A 15555-nucleotide genomic window follows, 5' to 3' on the forward strand; every position below is an offset into this window, starting at 1 on the left:
TCCCCCCCCCTTGATTCCCAAGTCGTCTCGATTCAGGACGCAGGAGATATAAATGAACTTCTAGATCAGGCATAGGCAAACTCCTGCCCTCCAGATATTTGGGACTACAATTCCCATCATCCCTTACCACTGGTCCTGTTAGCTAGGGATGATGGGAATTGTAGTCCCAAACCTTTGGAGGGCAGGAGTTTGCCTATGCCTGTTGTAGATCTAACTGAGCACTTCTGTGCCGGAGTTTCCCTGTGAATCCTCTAAATCGAGACAGAATTCCAAATGACCAGCAATCAAATGTTTCAACGCTGCTCCATTGTAAAACACAAACATTCCAAGAACTATTTCAAGCGACAGATAGGTAGCCGTGTTGGTCTGCCATAGTCAAAACAAAAAAAATTCCTTCCAGTAGCACCTTAAATACTTAGTTGGTCTTTAAGGTGCTATTGGAAGGAATTTTTTTTATTTCAAGCGAGAAGCAGCAGCCGGGCACCGACTTGCGTCCTTGTCGTGTCTCCCTGCATTCTTCCGTGTGAGCACTAGAAGGCAGAAGGAGGCTGCCTGCTTGCTTATTTGATTTTAAATCTGGCTCTGCAGCCTGGACTCAGAGCAGCTTTTAATATCTCTGTCCCCTTGGGGCTCACAGCCTCAGGAAATCCAGTGGCTGGGGGTGGGAGGCAATAAGCAGGGGGGCCAAAAGGAAAGAAATGATTGCAGACATGTTTTTTTAATGTAGAAACAAGGGAACTGAAATGAATCTCAGTCTCTCTCTGTGTCTGCATACAGATAGGTAGCCGTGTTGGTCTGCCATAGTCAAAACAAAAAAAATTCCTTCCAGTAGCACTTTAAAGACCAACTAAGTTAGTTCTTGGTATGAGCTTTTGTGTGCATGCACACTTAATGTGTATCTGAAGAAGTGTGCATGCACACGAAAGCTCGTACCAAGAACTAACTTAGTTGGTCTTTAAGGTGCTACTGGAAGGAAATTTTTTTGTTGTGTTTGCATAGACAGACAGACAGATATCACACACACTCACACACATATATTGATTCAACCCAACAGAGGAATTAGAATGTGGGTCTTCCCTAACCTGGTGACTTCCAGACCAGGTGTGACTGGTGCATATGGCGACTCATGATTGCCCTGATAGCATCACAAACACACACACACACACACACACATCATGAAAAGGACGTCTGAAGTGCCCTTAAAATGTTTGAAACCATCGGTATTGAAATTGATGTTTTCTAGCATTGTAGATCAGACCTACCCTCCTCCCCAGATCCACCTTTACCGTCTGCTAGAGCTAACCAAGTGTGCGTGAATCTCTCTCTCTCACCCCCCACGCCATCTGTAGTTTCCCCAGTTTTTATTAAAGCCATTTCCCCTCCTCTCCCTGCTAGAACTGTCTTCGCCAGAACCAGCTGAACTTATGATACATTTCATGAAGACGTCTCTTGGCAAGCAGATGTCTGAAGCTTTTGCAGCTCGAGTTGGCAATATGGAAGATGAAAACAAACTAGAATGAGAAAATGTGGCGTGTTGGGAAACAAGGCATGGCACAATCAGTGCGCTAGGCTGTCCTGCAGCTCTGGCAGACCAAACCCTCGAGGTCTGGGAGCCTCTCTTAGACCCTTCTCCAGGCCCAGGAGTCGGAGAGGCTCTGTCCAGTCCCAGCACATCCAGGTCACTTGGGGTAGTTTGAGCCATTTGGCCTTGCAATGGCCTCAGGTCAAAGATCAACCACAGCCAAGTCAAAGTCTGAGAAACAAAGCATGGCAATAATTCAACTGGGATACCACTGTGGCCAGAGTCTTGCTGTCCAGGAATGGCCACAGCCGATGAACCAGCCAACACCGGGAAAAGGTGGCACTCTATGCCCATGTAATATAATAATAATACAGTGGTACCTCGGGTTACAAACACTTCAGGTTACATACGCTTCAGGTTACAGACTCCATTAACCCAGAAATAGTACCTCGGGTTAAGAACTTTGCTTCAGGATGAGAACAGAAATCGTGCTCCGGCGGCACGGCAGCAGTGGGAGGCCCCATTAACGAAAGTGGTGCTTCAGGTTAAAAACAGTTTCAGGTTAAGTACGGACCTTCGGAACGAATTAAGTACTTAACCTGAGGTACCACTGTATAATAATAAATTTTTATTTATACCCCGCCCTCCCCGGCCAGAGCCAGGCTCAGGGCGGCTAACACCAGTAAAATTACAATAAAAAAATAAAATAAAATACAGGTTAAAATATAATTTAAAATTCAGCCTCATTTTAATAGTAGCCCATAGATCAAAACTGTAAGGGGAGGGAAACCTAAGGGTCAGACTGAGTCCAAACCAAAGGCCAGGCGGAACAGCTCTGTCTTGCAGGCCCTGCGGAAAGATGTCAAGTCCTGCAGGGCCCTGGTCTCTTGTGACAGAGCGTTCCACCAAGTTGGGGCCAGTACTGAAATGGCCCTGGCCCTAGTTGAGACCAATCTAACCACCAAAGTGTTGTCATTTGTGGACCTTAAGGTCCTCCTTGGGACATACCAGGAGAGGCGGTCCTGTAGGTACGTGGGTCCTAGGGCTTTAAATGTCAAAACCAGCACCTTAAACCTGACCCTGTACTCCACCGGGAGCCAGTGCAGTTGGTAAAGCACTGGGTGAATGTGATCCCGTGGCAAGGACCCCGCCAGGAGTCTCGCTGCAGCATTCTGCACCCGCTGGAGTTTCTGTGTCAGTCTCAAGGGCAGCCCCACGTAGAGTGAGTTACAATAATCAAGTCTGGAGGCGACCGTCGCGTGGATCACTGTGGCCAGATCGGGGCAGGTAAAGGTAAGGGACCAACTGTTTGATACGGCGGAGATGGAATAATGCCACCTTTGCTGTGGCTGCAACCTGCACCTGCATGGAAAGGGAGGCGTCGAAGGTTATACCCAAGTTCTTGGGTGTAGCTCCCTGACTCTTGACAAATGTAGATCTAGGAGCTCCTCCAAGCTCAAGGCCAGCTCTTTCATGGGGAGGGCAACCCCACCCCAAACCAGTGGAACACCCCTTATCCAGATCATAGAATCATAGGGTTGGAAGGAACCCCAAGGTTCATCTAGACCAACCCCCTGCAATGCAGGACTCTCAGCTAAAGCATCTCTGACAGATGGCGATCCAACCTCTGCTTAGAAACCCCCAGGGAAGGAGAGTCCACTACCTCCCTAGGGAGTCCAATTCTCTTTTGGACAGCTCTTACCATCAGAAAGATCTTCCTGATATTCAGTTGGAATCTCCTTTCTTATTACTTTAAGACATTGTTTTGAGTCCTGCCCTCCAGAGCAGAAGCTTGTGCCCTCTGCCATGTGACAACCCTTGAGATATTTGAAGAGGGCTATCATATCTGGGGGCACTGTTATACAGTGGTTCCGCTCCTTCCTCCTGGGCCGTGTTCAGAAAGTGGTGGTGGGGGATGAGTGTTCAGACCCCTGGGCTCTCACTTGTGGGGTGCCTCAGGGTTCTGTCCTCTCCCCCATGCTTTTCAACATCTACATGCAGACGCTGGGAGAGATCATCAGGAGGTTTGGGCTGGGTGTCCATCAGTATGCGGATGATACCCAGCTCTACCTCTCTTTCAAATCAGAACGAGCGAAGGCGGTGACGGTCCTGTGTGAGTGTCTGGAAGCGGTTGGAGGATGGATGGCGGCTAACAGATTGAGATTGAATCCTGACAAGACAGAAGTACTGTTTTTGGGGGACAGGAGACGGGCAGGTGTGTAGGAGTCCCTGGTCCTGAATGGGGTAACTGTGCCCCTGAAGGACCAGGTGCGCAGCCTGGGAGTCATTTTGGACTCACAGCTGTCCATGGAGGCGCAGGTCAATTCTGTGCCCAGGGCTGTTTATTAGCTCAATCTGGTATGCAGGATGAGACCCTCCCTGCCTGCAGACTGTCTTGCCAGAATGGTGCATGCTCTGGTTATCTCCCGCTTGGACTACTGCAATGCGCTCTATGTGGGGCCATCTTTGAAGGTGACCCAGAAACTACAACTAATCCAGAATGCGGCAGCTAGACTGGTGACTGGGAGCAGCTGCAGAGACCGTATAACACCAGTCCTGAAAGAGGTACAATGGCTCCCAATACGTTTCCAAGCAAAATTCAAAGTGTTGGTACTGACCTTGAAAGCCCGAAACGGCCTCAGTCCAGTATACCTGAAGGAGCGTCTCCACCCCCATCGTTCTGCCCGGACACGGAGGTTCAGCGCTGAAGGCCTTCTGGGGGTTCCCTTCCTGCGAGAAGTGAGGTTACAGGGAACCAGTCAGAGGGCCTTCTTGGTAGTGGCACCCGCCCTGTGGAACACCCTCCCTCTAAATGTCAAAGAGAGAAACAACTATAAGACTTTTAGAAGACACCTGAAGGCAGCCTTGTTTAGGGAAGCTTTCAATGTTTAATAGACTATTGTATTTTAATATTTTATTGAAAGCTGCAAAGAGTGGCTGGGGAAACCCAGCCAGATGGGTGGGGTATAAATAATAAATTATTATTATTATTATTATTATTATTATTATTATTATTATTATTATTATTATTATATCTCCTCTCACACTCTCCTTTTCCAGGCTAAACATGCCCAGCTCTTTCAAGCTCTCATCATAAGGCTTGGTTTCCAGACCCTTGATCATCTTGGTTGCCCCTCCTCTGCACACGTTCTAGATTGCCAACATCCTTCTTAAACTGTGGCACCTAGAACTGGACACAGGACTCCAGGTGGGGTCTGACCAAGGCAGAGTTGTACTTGATCTACAGACTAGACTTCTGTTGATGCAGCCTAGACTAGCATTAGCCTTTTTTGCTGCCACATCACACTGTGGACACACTGTGAAACCACACACTGAGGTCCTTTTCTCATGTACTACTGGCAAGCCAGGTCCCCCATCTCCTCTTCGTGCAGCTGGTTCTTTCTGCTTAAGTGCAGAACCTGCCGTTTGTCCCTGCTGAAGTTCATTCTGCTAGTTAGGGCCCAATTCCCCAACCTATTAAGATCATCTTTAATCGCGAATTTGCTTTCTGCGGCATTTGCTACCCCTCTCGGTGTCATCTGCAAATTGAATGAATGTCCCCTCAGTTCCTTCATATGAAGGCATTGAACAACAGCATTTTCCCTGCCCAGAGAATTGGAACAAACAGCAATAAGATTTTCTGTGGATTGCTGTTTGTTCCGATTCAGCACTAAAGAGTGGGAAGGTGGTAGGGCAAAGGCAAAACCACTCAGACCTGTGCCTAGAAAGCAAGAGACAAGGAGGAAACTGCTTGGACACCTGATTTCTAGGCACAGGGCAACCAGGAGTGTGGATGAGCCCTGAGTTCGGTTGCAGGGGCCGGCTCCTAAACGATTCTGCACATGACCGCTGCCCAAGCCTTCTGTGCTCTCAAATAACAAAATACTCACTATTCAAATAATAAAACCAGACGGTTCTGACCCTGTTTCAAAGTCAGCTTTATAATGAGCAGGCTGTCCACAGGAGAAATTGCTATGACCCAGATATGAGGTCACAAGGGTGAAAATGTTGCGCACTGTGTGATCTGCCACTGAGCCAAAGACCCATCAGATGTGTCAATTTCTCTCTCCTCTCTCTCTCTTACACACACACACGACTTTGCCTGAAATGCAAGTTTTGTAAAAACAAAAAAACGCTATTGTCTTCTGAAGCCTTTAGGAGGAGGCAACCCCACTGGTTTAATCTGAAATCTGTAGCTGATGGCATGAACTGAAGTGCTCTCCAGAGCAGCGCATAATCCAACTGCACATCATCTTGATTCCGGCTTCCAGTTCGATAAATCAACAGGATCGGGGAACTAGGTCAATTCCGCGCCTGTAGAAAAATTGCCATGCTATTTGCTACATGCTGCCATGTTCTCCCTCTCTCTGGGTGCTCACAGCCTCAGCTGGCCTCCTCTCTCTCTCTGCCTCCCTGTGAATGGCAAGACCACACGACACTGACCTTGCAGGTCAAATGTGTGTGATTCATAGAACCACAGAACAAGAGGGTTGCAAGGGACCCCAAGGGTCCAGTGGCGTAGCGTGGGTTGTCAGCACCCGGGGCAAGGCAAGTAATTTGTGCCCCCTCACCCGTGGATTTGCGCCCCCTAACCCTAACCCCCAGATGTTGCACCCGGTGCGGACGGGCCCCCCTGCACCCCCCACGCTACGCCACTGCTAGGGTCATCCAGCCAAACCTCCTGAAAGGCAGGAAGTGTTTGGATTTGATATCCCGCTTTATCCCTACCTGAAGGAGTCTCAAAGCAGCTAACATTCTCCTTTCCCTTCCTCCCCCACAACAAACACTCTGTGAGGTGAGTGGGGCTGAGAGACTTCAGAGAAGTGTGACTGGCCCAAGGTCACCCAGCAGCTGCAGGTGGAGGAGCGGGGAAACGAACCCAGTTCACCAGATTACGAGTCCACCGCTCTTAACCACTACACCACGCTGGCTCTCTCATGAATCGCTGCTAAGGAATTCCTGACAGATAACCGTCTGACCGCTGCTTAAAAACCTCCAAGGAAGGAGATTCCATTGGAAGGCAGTGGAGTTCCACTGTTCCACTGCCAAACAGCTGTTTCCTTCATACTTTCTTATTTATAACCTCTGTCTCCTTTCCTCCAAAGAGCTCAGGGTGGTGTCTCTGGAAGGGGTTGTTGGGGCCTTACAACAACCCTGCGAGGAAGTCCGCAAGGATTTAAAGCCTTGTTTCTCGATTCCCTCTCCTCCCTCCAAGTTGAGCGTACACTGCGGTCCTCTGTCAGGCCCGTGCAGAACCCAATCTTATTCATCCACACCACACATTTAAAGCGCATGGGTTTCCCCAGAGGATCCCGGAACTGTAATCTCCCAAGTGGGCTGGGAATTGTAGCTCCCTGAGGAGTAAACTACAGTTTCCAGGATCCTTGGGGGCGTGGTCAGGATGGTGCTGATAACGCCAAGGTTGCAGGTTTGATCCCCGTAAGGGACAGCTGCATATTCCTGCAATGTAGGGGGTTCGATTAGATCAGGGGTCGGCAAGGTTTATCTTGCCTGGGCTGGATCAGTCCTGTGGAGATCCCTCTGTGGGCTGGATTGCGCGTGTGTGTGTGAGCGCGTGCACCTGCAATTTCCAGATGCAATTTCTGGCACCACAGAAGCGAATCCCCGTGCTGTGCCGGTTTAGCGCAGCGAGTGGGCAGCTCAGTTCGGGGGCGGGTCGTGGGCCGGTCAAACGACCTCCACGGGCCACAGGCCTTATGTTGCTGACCCCTGGATTAAATGGTCCTCAAGATGCCTCCAAGTTTATGATTCTATGAAATGGATGCTATGGATGTAACAATATTACATTTTATTTGTTTTCATTTATACCTTACTTTTCCACCGGGCGGCTCAAGGTGACAATTACAGTCTTTCTCTCTTTTCTCCCAAGAGTCCTATGAGGTAGGAGATTGTGTTGAGGGTTGGTGACTGGCTGAAACTTAACGGCCACGCGAGGATGGGAAACCAGGTCTCTACAGGCCTCTTCTGACGCTCTAACCACTACACCACACTGTGCAGTGACAATAAGATTTCGCTTTGACGGATGGTAAAGTGAGGCTCCCCAGGCTTACTGTTTAACTCAATGGGTCTTACGTCTGTGTAGACCTCCGTTGGCTTTGGCACGGTAAGCCATGCTCGCTTGCCTGTGGCCAAACCCTTACAATTCTCCATCTTTTTCTCCTGGCAGGGATCTTGTGGGGGGCATTATCTCTCTGTGTGATTTATAGCATTTGGGCTTAAAAAACAACACACATCGCCCAACCGGCTTTAAAAGGATGCTATTTTTGGCAAGTGTCGTACGGGATCTCGTCTGAGTTCCTTCCACCGGGCTGTCACACTGTCTTGGGACGTCCTCGTGATCAAAGCCATCTCAGGATTCAAAGCGCGGACGGACATTTGGTGCGACAAGAATGTCGAGGGTGGTGACAGTAAGCGTTGACAGGAGAGATGAGCCCGGAACATGTACACAAGCACGTTTCACGGACAAAAAGCCCCCAACATGGTTGCTCTGTGGAGTAGCGGAGGCGGGATATGCCTTTGTCTGCAAAAAGTCTCCCTCGTTCCGCCAGAAAGCTTCATAATGCACCACTGAGAAATCCCTCGCCCTCAGTGGTCAGCAACATATGACTATGGGTTCAATTAATGCTTATTATTTATTTCATCTTTTCAATACTGCACTCCGCAGATGGGCCAGCCCAGCTGTTAGTCAGAGTGAGGTCAATGCCTCAGGCAGCGCAAGTTTGGTGCCATGAAAAGGCAGCATATTGTTAGTTGTTTAATTGTTAAAAATAGCTCATTCGGGCTTTAGCTTTTTTACTTTTTAAACGATGCAGTGGTAAATTCACCGCAGGGCGAATTGCTGGCCAGGTACGAAGGTTGCAGATGCTGTTCATTGTCTACATAGCCTGGAAATTCGTAAGTCAGTGGCACCAATGACATGGGGAAATGTCCTAATGAGGTCCTGGAAGCCAAATTTAGGGAGCTGGTTAGGATGCTGAAAGCTAGGACCTCTCAAAGGTATCTATCTATCTCTTGGTGAAACTGCTACCAGTTCCATGCAGAGGGCTAGTCAGACAGACACAGCTCTGCAGTTTCAATGCCCAGATGTGGTGATGGTGTCTGGAGGAGAGATCTTTTAGGTGCTGGGGCAAGCTGGGTTTTTGCAAAAGGGACGGTCCAATCCCCTTGGACTGGGATTGAACCAGAATGTTGGCGCTTAAAATCAGGAAAGCGGCAGAAGACCTTTTAGATGGATTGCAGTGGGCTCAAGGAGACTGTCAGGAGCTGAGGAGGGTCTAGTAAAGGTAAAGGGACCCCTGACCATTAGATCCAGTTGTGGCCGACTCTGGGGTTGCGGCGCTCATCTCACTTTATTGGCTGAGGGAGCCGGCGTACAGCTTCCGGGTCATGTGGCCAGCAGGACTAAGCTGCTTCTGGTGAACCAGAGCAGCACACGGAAATGCCGTTTACCATCCCGCCGGAGCGGTACCTATTTATCTACTTGCACTTTGATGTGCTTTCAAACTGCTAGGTTGGCAGGAGCAGGGACAGAACAATGGGAGCTCATCCCATCGCGGGGATTTGAACCGCCGACCTTCTGATCAGCAAGCCCTAGGCTCTGTGGTTTAACCCACAGCTAGTTTGGCCCAAATCTCCCTGCTGGGATGAAGATGAAAAAAATGACGAGCATTTTAAATGGGGGAGGTAGTATAGAACTAAGACCTGTGAATGCAGGGGCACAGGGTGGCAATTCAGGGAGGCCCAGCAACACAGGCCAAAACACTGTTTATAATCAAATGCAACCGGAGGCATACCTAGGCTTCCTTGCACACTTGGCAGGGTCTGGGAAGGTCTTGCAAGGGGCAAGGGCTCCTGCAAGATCTCAGGTGGCCCTCTGTCTTCTGTACAGGGGCAAGGCCCACTCAGTGCCACCTTCAGACAGGTACAGATGGTCAGGCGGGCCGTTCCAGGGGTCATCCTGGCTTTATACAATTTTGCTTATGCACAAGAACGTAACCCCTGTGTACCTACCTGTAGTGGGTGTAACAGAAACCTGGAGGCTGTCTCTGGGTCTAACCTCCCTGATCTCTTCCTGATCCTCCTCCCTCTCTGACCACTCCCACCAAAACACTGGGAACCCTGACTTCAAAGTGCACTTGGCGCCAGGTGGGCAGTGGTACGCACCTGTCCAATTTGGCCCACCGGGGAGTGAGGAGATAACGGTCTGGCTCCACAGCTTGATAAGGTTCGCCACCCCTTTTCCGAAGGAAGCCTTCTTGCCTGTAGAACTAGGCATCGAGAGTGCGTGGGCGCGGAATAGACATTTGAAGAGGCCAAAGCAGCAGAGACGGAAATAAGAGAGAAGCTCTGTTCGCAAGTCTTTATCTACTAATGTCAGAAGCCACCAAGACAAGATGGGAGACCTGGAGTACTTGGTCTTAGAGGATGGCATTGCTATTGTAAACACAACAGAAACCTGATGGAACAGAAAGTACTGGTAGTGTCACTCTGGACAGTGGTACCTCGGGTTAAGAACTTAATTCGTTCCGGAGGTCCGTTCTTAACCTGAAACTGTTCTTAACCTGAGGTACCACTTTAGCTAATGGGGCCTCCCACTGCTGCCACGCCATTGCTGCGCAATTTCTGTTCTCATCCTGAAGCAAAGTTCTTAACCCAAGGTACTATTTCTGGGTTAGCAGAGTCTGTAACCTGAAGCGTCTGTTAAGAACAACAGTTAAGAACAACAACAACAACAATTTATTACCCTATTTATACCCCGACCATCTGGCTGGGCTTCCCCAACCAGTCTGGGTGGCTCCCAACAGAATTAAAAGCACAATAGAACATCAAACATTAAAAACGTCCATAAACAGGTCTGCCTTCAGGTGTCTTCTAAAAGTCAGATAGTTGTTTATTTCCTTGATGGGAGGGCGTTCTACAGGGTGGGCGCCACTACCGAAAAGGCCCTCTGCCTGGTTCCCTGTAACCTCCCTTCTTGCAGGGAGGGTACTGCCAGAAGGCCCTTGAAGCTGGACCTCAGTGTCCGGGCTGAGCGATGGGGGTGGAGACGCTCCTTCAGGTCTACTGGGCCGAGGCCATTTAGGGCTTTCAAGGTCAGCCCCAACACTTTGAATTGTGCTCGGAAACGTATTGTGCTCGGAGAGCCAGTGTGGTGTAGTGGTTAAGAGCGGTAGTCTTGTAATCTGGGGAACCGGGTTCGAGTCTCCGCTCCCCCACATGCAGCTGCTGGGTGACCTTGGGCTAGTCACACTTCTTTGAAGTCTCTCAGCCCCACTTACCTCACAGAGTGTTTGTTGTGGGGGAGGAAGGGAAAGGAGAATGTTAGCCGCTTTGAGACTCCTGAAGGGGAGTGAAATGCGGGATATCAAATCCAAACTCTTCTTCTTCTTCTTCTTATTGGGAGCCAATGTAGGTCTTTCATATGGTCTCGGCGGCCGCTCCCAGTCCCCAGTCTAGCTGCCGCATTCTGGATTAGTTGTAGTTTCCGGGTCACCTTCAAAGGTAGCCCCACGTAGAGCGCATGGTGGTAGTCCAAGTGGGAGATAACCAGAGCATGCACCACTCTGGCGAGACAGTCCGCGGATAGGGAGGGTCTCAGCCTGCATATCAGATGGAGCTGGTAAACAGCTGCCCTAGACACAGAATTGACCTGCACCAGTCCATGGACAGCTGTGAGAAATCCCCAGAGTTAGAAATTCCCAAAGGAGCAGACTCCTCCACAGAATTGTTGGAGGTGATTAAAGTACGGAACTCGCTCCCACAAGAGGCAGTGACAGCCAAACAATGTGGGTGGCTTTAAAAGAGGACTGGCCAAATTCATGGAGGAGGAGAGGGCTATTGAGGCCTTCCAGCCAAGATGGCTCTTCTCTGCCTCCACAGTCAGAGGCAACCATGCTTCTGAGTGGCAGTTGCTGGAGACCACCAGAGGAGAGAGGGCTCTTGTGCTCCGATCCTGCTTGGGGGTTTCCCAAAGGCACCTGGTTGGCTCCTCTCAGAACAGGATGCTGAAAGAGCTTGGCCCCAAATCCTCCTCCTCCTGATATCATCAGTCTCACCTGGTTGGCCGGCCCTGTGCATGGAACTGGTGGCATTTCCGGGAAAGCCACCTTGAAACGATTGAACAGTTTCCCCAGGGTTTCGTTTTCTTCCTTTTTTCGGCATATTTTGTTTGTTTATGTTTTCATTTTCTGCATTTTGTTTTCCTAATGGTGTACACATTTTGCAATTTCGTTTCAAAGCCTTTGAAGTTAAGTTGCTCAGTGCGCCAGAGCTGGCATATGGTTCTCCTTCAATTCTTTTCACGGTTTGGAAAAGGCGGCAGGGAAGAGGGCGGAAATATCCGAAGTGCAGGTTTATGATAAAGGAAGCCGAGCAGTTTCAGCGGAGAATGAAGACAGTCCTCTAGCAGTGGCAGTAGCAGGGGGAGGGCAAAGAAAATAATCATTTCTCCCTTTTGTCCCCCGTCCCCCCACCATTGCTTGTGGGGTAAACTTATCCCAGTGGTAAATAGTAGAGGAATGAGCCAAGAATGATTTCTCTGCTTTATTTTGCAAAGGATTTTGACAGGTGGCTGCCCACTTAGAAATCACAGGATGTCATAATGATGTCATGTCAAATGATGACCTGTCAAATTGATCCTGAGAAGCAGGCTGAGTGATTGAGGGGATGCAGGGACTCCTGTATGAGGAAAGGTTGAAGCGTTTGGGCGTTTTTAGTTTAGAGAAGCAATGATAAACCTAGATAGCATATTAAAAAGTAGAGACATCACCTTGCCAACAAAGGTCCATATAGTAAAAGCTCTGGTTTTCCCAGTAGTGATGTATGGAAGTGAGAGCTGGACCATAAAAAAGGCTGATCGCCGAAGAATTGATGCTTTTGAATTCTGGTGCTGGAGGAGACTCTTGAGAGTCCCATGGACTGCAAGAAGATCAAACCTCTCCGTTCTGAAGGAAATCAGCCCTGAGTGCTCACTGGAAGGACAGATCCTGAAGCTGAGGCTCCAATACTTTGGCCACCTCACGAGAAGAGAAGACTCCCTGGAAAAGACCCTGATCTGGGGAAGATGGAGGGCCCAAGGAGAAGGGGACGACGGAGGACGAGATGGTTGGACAGTGTTCTTGAAGCTGCGAACATGAGTTTGACCAAACTGCGGGAGGCAGTGGAAGACAGGAGGGCCTGGCGTGCTCTGGTCCAGGGGGTCACGAAGAGGCGGACACGACTAAACGACTAAAGAACAACAACAGAGTTTAGAGAAATGGTGAGTCAGATAGAAGTTTTGAAAGTTATACATGCTATGAAGAAAGTGGATGGAGACAAGTTTTCCTCCCTCTCTCCAGACTCATTAATATCCGATGAAGCTGAATGCTGGAAGCTTCAGGACTGGCAAAACGAAGGCCTTCTTCACGCAGCGCAAACGGTGGAACTCCCTCCCACCGCAGGAGGCAGTGGTTGTCATTCACGGAGTGAGCTATCCATGGCTCCACAGTCAGAGACAGCAATGCTTCTGAATCCCAGTTGCTGGAAACTGCAGGAGGGAGCGGGCTTGTGTTCAAATCCTGCTTGGGGGCTTTTTCATAGGCTGATGTAAAAAACAGGATGCCGGCCTAGCTGATCCAGCAGGCTCTGCTTATTTTCTTATCTCCACAAAGATCTGGCCATTGGAGCCACAAAAGTTATTCAACCCTGACTTGCGGGCTCAGTTGGAGCTTGTTCATTGCTGGAGCAACTTCAGAGCTCTGCCTTCCCTCAGGGTGCTGACTTGTGTCTTGCCTTGCCCTGCCCTGTGTATACCGGTATTTTAATATTCATTTGCCCCACTTTTCAGGCCACGCGGCCCTCAGAGGGTCATTTACAAGACTTTAAAGCCCAGGAGCTGAGGAGATGCACACGTTGCCCTCTGCCAAGTGACCCTGGGCCATGGGGGCGAGCTGCCCATCCTTTGCCTCCAGGGCAGAACATTGTGAAATGGCGGAGGTCTGCCTGGTCCCTTCTGCTGAACAGTGAAAGACAATGTTTGTTCCCCCCTCTTCCCTCCCCAACCCGTTTTCCTTTTATATCATGTCTTTTAGATCGGAAGCCTATGGGCAGCGGCTGTCAGACAGAACTTACAACATTTTAGGTGCTTTGTAAGTCTTTAGCAACAACACAAACTACACAGGGCCCCTCCAGATTGGTGTGGGTGTATTCTGCAACATGTAGCGACGGGTTTAGCCAGTTCGTTTGTTCTGCTGTCCAACTGATTGTTGTCCAAAGGGACTGTAGCAGAACGGGAGAAAAATAAAGTGGAATTTTTGTGGTATAAAAACTTGTGGGATTCCAGCAGAAAGTTGCATGGTGGAAATGAAGCACTGTGACCTCTCATAATAATAATAATAATAATAATAATAATAATATAAATAAATAAAAATGCAGCTGCAAACAAGTAATAATAATAATAATAATAATAATTTATTATTTGTACCCTGCCCATCTGGCTGGGGCTCCCCAGCCATTCTGGGTGGCTTCCACAAAGACCAAAAATACACTAATATGTCATACATTAAAAACTTCCCTGAACAGGGTGCCTTAAGATGTCTTCTGAAAGTCAGGTAGTTGTTTATCTCTTTGACATCTGATGGGAGGGTGTTCCACAGGGCGGGTGCCACTACCGAGAAGGCCCTCTGCCTGGTTCCCTGTAACCTCACTTCTCGCAATGAGGGAACCACCAGAAGGCCCTCGGCGCTGGACCTCAGTGTCCGGGCAGAACGATGGGGGTGGAGACGCTCCTTCAGGTATACAGAGCCGAGGCTGTTTAGGGCTTTCAAGGTCAACACCAACACTTTGAATTGTGTTGAAAGTGTTGAAAGTGGCATCAGGTATGACTGCCCCAATAACATAATGAGCACAAATCACTGCAAACGTGCAATTTAAAAAGGGCGCCTTAGGGGTTAGGGTTAGGGGTCCACCAAGTCACACACAGAAGCTTCCAGTGAAGATATGGGAGTTGCTGCAACGCCCCTTCCATCGGCCTGTGGTGGCGCAGGGGTTAGAGTGCTGGACTCGGCCGTCGGAGAGTTCAGGGTTCAAATCCTGATTAACTATCCCGGGAGAGCTTGGGCCACTCACTGTCTCTCAGCCTAGCCTACCTCGCAGGGCTGTTGTGAAATGGAGAGCTGCAGGGGAACCGTGTGCGGCGGCACCCTGAGCTGCTTGGAGGAAAGGTGGAATAGACAGGTAACTAACACGACGACATAGAAAGAATACTATATAGAAAGAATACTATAGAAAGAATACATAGAAATAATACTATATATATATATCTGTTCGAAGCGTGGCATTCCGCTGCCCGAACCTGGACGCCCCAGACCTCCCCAAGATGGCCGCCGAAGGCGAACCGTCGCGCACGTCACGCCAAGCGGCGCGGCGTCTGTTTCCCTCCCGACGCACGACGGGAAAAGGAGCCGCGAGCTGGTTGGCCCTGGGACCAGGCAGGCAGGCAGGCAGGCAGGCAGGCCGAGTGCGGGCGCGTGTGCGCAGGCGCGCTAAAAGAAGCGGCTAGGGAGGGGTGGGGCCGGGGCTGGGGAGCGCGCCTGCGCAGCAGCACCACCAGCCTCCTCAGCCTGAGCCTCAGCCGCCGCTCTGAGGCGGCGCGAGCTCGCGCAGTCGCCGTTCGCGTCCGGCGGCGGGAGGGGGGGCGGCGGGCGTCGAGCTCGGTGAGGCGGCGCCGCCGCCTGAGGAGAAGCAGGGAAGGGAGGCCGCCGGCGAGACCCGCGAGGGCGAGAGGAGGCCCGCGATGGCGGCGGCGGCGGGGTCCGTCGGCTGACCCGGCCTCTCGCCTTTGGGCCGGTGGGCCCGGCGCCCGCCTGAGGGGAGCCATGTCGAACGCGGGGAGCCGGAGGGCCGGATCCAGCATCAAAGTTCGCCTCACAGGTAAGGAGGGAAGGCGGCGGGCGGGCGGAGGCGCTCCTCGTCCTCCTCCTCCGGCCTGGGAGACGCCGCCATCCCGCCCCGCTGCGGGTCAGCCCCCCGCTTCT

At 50.4% G+C, this 15555-nt stretch overlaps 1 protein-coding gene across 3 annotated transcripts in view; it reads left to right on the plus strand.

Annotated features, from left to right (window-relative positions):
- Positions 1-15265: 15265 nt before the first annotated feature.
- Positions 15266-15555, plus strand: part of SMURF1 (SMAD specific E3 ubiquitin protein ligase 1) — a 50439-nt gene continuing 50149 nt past the window's right edge. For 2 of the 3 annotated variants that reach the window (XM_081889169.1, XM_081889170.1), the window contains exon 1: positions 15266-15451. In XM_081889169.1, the coding sequence (XP_081745295.1) occupies positions 15397-15451 (55 nt within the window). In that variant the 5' untranslated portion in view covers positions 15266-15396. The remainder of the gene's footprint in view (positions 15452-15555) is intronic. The other variant, XM_081889168.1, reaches the window with a different exon arrangement.

This window comes from Podarcis melisellensis (assembly GCF_964234715.1).
Source record: "Podarcis melisellensis genome assembly, chromosome: 14".
In the NCBI taxonomy this organism is placed as follows: Eukaryota; Metazoa; Chordata; class Lepidosauria; order Squamata; family Lacertidae; genus Podarcis; species Podarcis melisellensis.